General features: G+C 41.4%; 2 protein-coding genes across 6 annotated transcripts in view; one reads left to right on the plus strand and one right to left on the minus strand.

Moving 5' to 3' along the window:
* The window catches only part of ankrd6b (ankyrin repeat domain 6b), a 47,873-nt gene extending 43,411 nt beyond the window's left edge, over positions 1 to 4,462 (plus strand). For 3 of the 5 annotated variants that reach the window (XM_034579628.1, XM_034579626.1, XM_034579624.1), the window contains 2 exons: positions 1,189 to 1,489; positions 2,417 to 4,462. In XM_034579628.1, the coding sequence (XP_034435519.1) occupies positions 1,189 to 1,489; positions 2,417 to 3,009 (894 nt within the window). In that variant the 3' untranslated portion in view covers positions 3,010 to 4,462. The remainder of the gene's footprint in view (positions 1 to 1,188; positions 1,490 to 2,416) is intronic. The other 2 variants (XM_034579629.1, XM_034579625.1) reach the window with 1 other exon arrangement.
* A 324-nt stretch (positions 4,463 to 4,786) lies between these two features.
* lyrm2 (LYR motif containing 2) lies at positions 4,787 to 7,527 on the minus strand. The gene is made up of 3 exons (XM_034579653.1): positions 7,418 to 7,527; positions 5,998 to 6,138; positions 4,787 to 5,121 (listed from the first exon to the last, which is right to left on the minus strand). The coding sequence occupies exons 1-3, from the start codon at positions 7,460 to 7,462 to the stop codon at positions 5,041 to 5,043; spliced, it is 267 nt and encodes an 88-aa protein (XP_034435544.1). The 5' UTR covers positions 7,463 to 7,527; the 3' UTR covers positions 4,787 to 5,040.

The raw sequence follows: 7,527 nt of genomic DNA on the forward strand, positions 1-7,527 counted from the left end.
GTATAGCACTGAAGTTATTATATGATGCTGTCGAAAAATTAAATTGAATGTGTATAGCACCAAATCATAAGACACATTCTCATTAAGGTCGAGACCTTACTATATTATTGCGAAACCCAACAGTTTCCACAACAAGCAAACACTGCTGTGACTATGGAGAGAAAACTCCCCTTTAACAGAAAGAATCCTTGAGAACCAGTGGGCAGCATCTGCCTCAATATGAAAATTGGTGTGTCAAATTAATTACGCCTGGCTAGTCAAGAAAGAAAATAAAAGCTTTTGATGGAATTTATTGAGTTTTAAGGTGAATGATGCATTTAGATATTTACTAGAAATATTTCTCACATTTTTGCTTTGTCTTTAATTAATTACAGTAATAATGGCTGGAAACATGCACTATTGTTGAGGTCATCAATTAGTTTATATTCAAACTTTAAAGTTGCATGTATTTATTTGGTTTTGGTTGTGTAACAAGCTTGGTTAACAACATTAAGATCACCCTATCAAACTAATATTACAAACTTCTCTGGAACTGGGGGTTAAGGAGACTGACATCCTCCTAAATCAACATATCTTTGATTATTGTGAAAAAGGTGATACTGCAGCTTCCATGTTGAATGAAAACAGGGTCATCAGGACCAAAATGTCATTCATATTACTTAGGTCAAATATTATATTAACAATTAATCACTGCAAAAAAATTCATTAAATAATAGATTGCCACCTAGGGGGCAGCAGAACACAACGTTTCACACATTATCAGCGTGTACATTTCTCATGGCTAACATGTAAGCAGTTGAATATTTACACACCCAGTAGAGTTAAAGCCACATTAATATTCGTTTTGAGGCAGACTTCTGATGAATCTCTAACATTCACCCTCCTTTTAGCTCTGGTTGTGTCTCCACAGACTCCTGAGAGAAATATCTGTCTCTTTAACTGCTGAAAGCTCCAACATGTTCACCACATCTGTAACTGTGCTGTTGTGGTGCTGGTCAGGGAGTGAGTGGTGGGTTTATCAGTGTATTATTAATGTAAACATCTGCCTGCTGCTGGAGACTAAAACAGGAAATGTTGTTAAACCACAGTGTGCTCTATATTCAGCCTCTTTCACGTTTCATTGTTCTTATCTTTCTTTCTCATCCATGTAACATCATCTCTTCTGTTTTGCTGCATGTCTCTTTTAAGCAGGCGTCTCTGATCAGTGACTTGAAGAGCTGGTGTCTGTCAAAACTGCAGAACATGGAGGTTCTCTTCACAGGAGACCCCGGCAGGACCAAGCTGCGGCGCTCCTCCTCCATGACCGAGGGCCTGGACGAAGCAGAGGGACCTGAGCTCACTGAGCTGCCTGCTGGAGATGAAGGCGGCTCCCATTGTCCAGAGCTGCACAGCAGCCCCACACTCCTGGAGTCTGACCGCAGGGATCCCAGTGCTGCAGAGGGGGGATCAGCCAACCACTACTTTGTGGTTCATGTGGAGAGCTCTCCAGGTACGATTCATCCGGATTTGTCATAACTGTTAACTCTAAATTACAGGCTGGAAATCAATGCAATATAATTACAATAAATAAATCAATAAAGAGCAGGGATTAACCTGCATTCATTCATTTCATACCTGACAACAATTCTTTGTAAAATAAAAATTATTCATAATTGATTTTCTTTCTTGTCTAATCACAATTGCTTTTTGGTTATAAATAAGAAACAGCCTTAGCACTTAGTTTATTACTGGACATTTTTCACTTACTGTCATTTAAATGTTGTCACATTATCACAGGCCAAGCACATCAGCTATTCTGCTGTATGTCATGTATAAAAATACAATCCTTAAATTCATTTGGGAATTTGATTAATTAATTAAAGTTACAAGTTAACAAATTAATAAAAACTTTCACTGAATTTCATGACCTTGTGGTAGCATAACACTGGGATACACAAATAAATTGTTGTAGATCGAAAAAGAGAATCATCTCCATTTGTGCAGTGAAGCAATAAATGGCTGTATGTGTGTCGACAGTGATTATTAAGATTTGACTAATTATTCAAGTAAAAGAAAACCTTTCTTTTTGCAAGTAATTTATTGTTTAGACTGTAATTCAGTGTAAGAGTTCTCATGTTATTCTGTCATGACTCAAGGCTGAACTCTGCTCTGTTGCCAAAAGAGACTGTTCAGTAGAAAACGATGCGTTAAGCTGTGAAGAGCACATTTGTCCTTCAGGATGATTTACTCCTCTGTGGCTTATCAAAATAACATTGCACAAATGAAAAGTGCACAATTCCTTTCTCATGACCTTTCTGGAAGGAATAACATTGCTGCCAGGGATACAACTCAGTTAAGCTGCATGCTAATTAGAAACTAACAACTAATGTCTGTGTAACTGAATGTGCTCACTGAATGTCTTCTGGACTTTTACCAGATGGGGATAAGGCACGTAAGGCTGAAGCCGCCTCTCCTACAGCAACCAAAAAGAAGCTGCTGTCATCTGCGCAGGTGGTCCGGCCGAAGGAGCGCTCCGTGATCTGCGCTGACACCCAGAGGAAGAACAAGGACCTGCTGGACGTGGATGTAGGGGAGTACGGTGCCATCGGGGGCACAGTCCACAGAGCGAGCAGTCTGTCCCCCGCCACAGGGCGCCGCTGCAGGACTGACCCTGTGATCAGAGACAGGGAGCGAGGCCGAGACAGAGGGAAGCTGCGTAAAAAGCATTCCCAGGGAAGGACTAATTCCAGCGGGGCCCCGGGGACCAAGGTCCTGGAGGTCTTCGGGGAGCAGCCCAGCGAGCCCTCCTTTGCTCAGGAGAGGGAAAACATGCACGCCCTGGAGGTGACGCAGTACTTCTTCGAGGCGGTGTCGACGCAGATGGAGCGCTGGTACGAGAGGAAGGTGCAGGAGGCTCGCTGGCAGGCCACTCAGAGGGCTGAGGCCGACAGAGCCGCCCTGGTCGAGAGGATCTCTTACCTGGAGGACGAGCTGCGCATGCTGAGGACTGACAAACACGATGGGTGCTGACGATCACCTGTCACCACGACACTGAACAGAAACCACATGTGGTTGGGTTGGATTTCAGCCTCTTGCAGCAGCAGAGATTTATGACACGAATCTGAACTGTCGTGTTTTCTTCTTGCAAAACTGAGATGAGTCACGATATCCAGCACTGAGAGAGAGTTCATGTTCACAACCACTGCTGTAAATCACGTCCTCCTGGAATCCAGTCAACCCATTTTTACATGAACTACAACTGTTCCACGTAGAAAACCCTCTCATGCTGGTTGTCATGGCAGCAGTGGCCTGGTATGCTGAGGTGTGTATGAACAATACTTTAGAAACAGGGGCAGCTCTTGTGCACTGTGTAAAGTGTAAATAAACCAGTAAATGTAAAGCTAGTTGTCAAAACGTTGAACTAATGTGCCATTTGTAGAACAGATACATGATGAACACCATGAACACTGCAGCGTGCACACAGACATCTTCGTGCATTTGCCCGACCACACACTAAATACTGAGTCATGTGACTCCACATTATCATGAGCTGTGATCGGTGTGTGCACGGTGGCATCATTAGATCACAGTGACAGCCGTCTGCATGGAGGGAATCACAGTGGAATAAGCTTTTTGTTGGTGTCTATTTACTGGAATCAGTCTTGTGACTTTAAAAGAACGACCCACTGTTTATTTATGAGAATGTAGTTGAAGTGACACTGTACATAGTGAAGGTTTGTTTTAACTGCGTCGATCCCTGATTCTGCTGCATGGTGATTTGTCTGGAGGCTGGAGTGTGACGATGGAAGAATGTGACTTTTACAGTGTTAAATACAATTTCTAAAAAAATAATGAAATCATAAACCGATAAGCAATAAATATTCATCTGAATGAAACATTCAAAATTTTGTTCAAACACATACATTTTTCATAATTAAATGATTAATCAATTTATGTATTGCATTTTCAAACTGAATTGGTTTATCGACATTTATATTTAAATATACATGTATAACAATGTTTCCCTGAGTCAAACTCAAATATTAAATATATTAAATAGAATAATTTTAATTTGTGCGTCTGACACTTGATTTGTTCTGTTTAAACATTTAGTTTAACAGTTTAACTATCTGCCCCTCACAAGTTTGTACCTTTTGTTTTAGTTATGAACAAAATATATACATTAATTTAGGAGTCTGTATTTAGACTAAAAGAAGGGACGACTTTGATTCTAACTTAAAACTGTAAAAGTGTATTAATATTCAGGTGTCACAGTGAGCTCCACACTCAACCTGTGAACTACTTTAAATTCAAGCTCAAAACTTGCTGTCACATAAAAAAAGACATCAATCCTGCTGCCAGCCACACTGTCGCCATTCAACAGTTCAACTGTGTCCTAGATAGTAGAAAGATATTTAACTCTAAGTGTCTTAGTAAAGAGTGAGCGGGGAACAAAGTGTTTACAATCCACTGAAATGGGTCATTTGTGACACAAACACTAAGAAACATTGAAACCTGCCTGAAGAGCTTAACAACAAGCTGAGTTCTCATCCTGTAACTACCTATAATCTTTTCTCCCAGAATGCCCTCTGCCCTGCCAACCACGTTTACCTGTAAAGCACAACCCTGACGCTGAACTTGGTCCGAACCTGTTGCATGAAGAACGCCCACAGTTGTGTTGCAGTATTACTGTCTGCTGTACATTTGATGTAGTGACTGTTTTTATATGACCTCGATGCACTCTGTTTGATGAAGCCAGAAAAACATATTTTGTATTAAAAGAAAAAGATTGTTCTTAATCCACCTGCAGTTTCCTTGTTTATTACATAACAAATATAATATAGTGTAACACATGAAGAAGAGTCTGGCTCCCAGGTGGGTCACAGTTCATGATGCATTCAGATCCATGACGTCCATTCATCTGTCCTTGAGAAGCAGTAAAGATGAGTCTATAGTGGGGAGGGGGTTCCCTGTTTCCATGGTTACCCCAGCACACACACACACACACACACAGTGTCTTCAGTGAAGTCCACAGCAGGGACTCCCAGTGGCTCAGGGTCGCTAACTTCTGGCCAACGCCAGAGACGTCTGCAGCTCCTCCAGGTGGTTGGTCGCCTGCGTGATCATCATCCGGATGGCGTCCTGGAGAGGAAATACCATTCATAATTTGTATATTTCCATACACTTAAGTATTATTATCCTTACACTTACATATTGCATGTTACTTATTATTACTTACTGATGCCTATTTTGGACTCTTGCTGCCTGAATTTAGCAAATTTCCCCTTTGTGGGACTGATAAAGGATTATCTTATCTTATCTTAAAAGCCTTGATTGAAAAGAACTAAGAGTTGTAGCAGAATTTTCTATTCATCCATGTGAGAAAATTCACCCAATTGATGTCGACATGGCTCGTTTTAATGGTGCGACAGCAATGACGGACACTGGTGCAGAGAACATGACCCTAGAAGTGTGTGATGATGAGCTCAGTGTGCAGCCCTTTACGTGGAACTCCCTGTCAGGACGAGTAAACCAGTGGCTGATTTCAGAAACAACCACTTGGTTTGTTTTCTGGAGCTTTCAGTCTCGTATGGCGGCAGGATTAGTTCTGAGCAAACAGCAGAAGACTGGGAGACGTGGTTCAAAGCTCTAGAAAAAAGCTGGTGAGCAGACTTTGAGTTAATAATCAGTCTGTCCAGTCACCACTTCTTAATTTAATGTTGAAATTATACATTCTCAGTAGTGTTGCAGGAATCTACTAGTCATTACAACAATAAGTGGGAATGTATAGGCATGAAATGTTTTTGCATTTTTTGTATATTTTCCCAAAACTTTCAAAACAAGGAAATCTAAGTTTACCTACAATTTTTTTAAGAATCTCCAAATGTGCAGGAATCCTCCACCACAACTGAAATACCTTTCTAGGTTCGACACATCTACAGTACAGTTTGATTGAGCCCTCTCTTCTCAGTAACTAACATACAGCACAGGGTTGCAGCAGGTGACTGGTCCCTCTACCTGTTCCGTGGCGTTCCTGTTCCTCTTGAACTCATCTCTTGCCCAGTCTCTCAGGTACTTCCTGTCCGCCTCATCTGGAACCTGCTTGATGGTCCTCAGCATGTTTCTGTAGATCCCCAACACCTTCTGCCTCTGGAGGAACTGACAGACACTTCATGAAGAATCAGCTTTAAAGTGAAGTGAACAGACACAGCCTGGTTTTGAAGAGACTACAGAGTGTCCACTGTGAGCTGGGGGGGTTTGATCATCTATCATCTTTACAGTTAATCTACAGACACTCCCCAGGAATAATCAGGATATCACAATCAATCAAATTCAATCAAATTGTATTTGTATAGCCCATATTCACAAATCACAATTTGTCTCATGGGGCTTTAACATGGTGTGACATCCTCTGCCCTTAACCCTCAACAAGAGTAAGGAAAAACTACTAAAAAACCCTTTTAACAGGGTAAAAAGAAGGTAGAAACCTCAGAGAGAGCCACATGTGAGGGATCCCTCTCCCAGGACGGACAGAAGTGCAATAGATGTCACGTGTAAAGGAGAACATCACCAAGATAAAGGTTTTAGCAGCATTGATTAGAATAAACATTTTGAAGCATAACTGACGGTCAATGAATTGATGGATTATTGTCACTAATGGTCGAGTATCTGAGGAGAAATATTGTATATCAAACAGTCTTGTTGTAATCATAGTCTATCGTCAGCAGCCACTACGATCATGATCCACCATCAAGATCGGAGGCCACTATAGTCCACAGTCATTGTCCACTGCCGCCATCAGGATCCACAATCAGCTGCCACCTCGATCGTGGCAGCTGATTGATCACAACATTACAGAAGCATGTCAGATCACACAATTAAACATGAAGAGAGTGTTCCTGTTTGGATTTAGAGGGTGGCTGTTGACCAGAGCTGCCATATTGTGCTTCAGTTGTTATAATTAAATGTCAACCATTCGGTTCTTTAAGTGACTACATGGATGCAGGTTCAATCCTTTACCAGATCACAGAGTGTTAGATGTTTAAAATTCACACTCTCAAGCTGCAATGGACAAAAGTATGAAGCATTTGATGGTTAACGTGTCAACAGGAGCTGTGTCGATATCTGTTTTCTAAGGTTAATGTTACATGTGTGAAATAAACACTGTTAATATTAAACAGTCCGAATACGTTGTGACACCATTTGATCTGATGTGTGTTTAGTTTCTTCATCTCCACAGAAACCTGCCACACACTGAGTAGTTCCGGTAAAGTGATGAACAGTGAATGTGTCACTGAAGGTTGAACATTCTTCTTCTGTGACAGAATCCTGTCAACGTCTTAATTCTTTTTAACTTGAACTGTGAACACGACCAGAGCCTCCATTGACCTCCATGTTAACTACAACCAGTGTGAACATGCTCAGCGTTGATATTCACCTGTTTCAGAGAGAGAGCAGCAAGAGGTAACCTGGAACCCGCCATCTTTGACTGTGTGGACCCAAGCGGATGTTGTGATGACGGTAACCTACAGGCTAACTCAGTGTTCA

This window comes from Hippoglossus hippoglossus, chromosome 24, assembly GCF_009819705.1.
Source record: "Hippoglossus hippoglossus isolate fHipHip1 chromosome 24, fHipHip1.pri, whole genome shotgun sequence".
NCBI classification, from domain to species: Eukaryota; Metazoa; Chordata; class Actinopteri; order Pleuronectiformes; family Pleuronectidae; genus Hippoglossus; species Hippoglossus hippoglossus.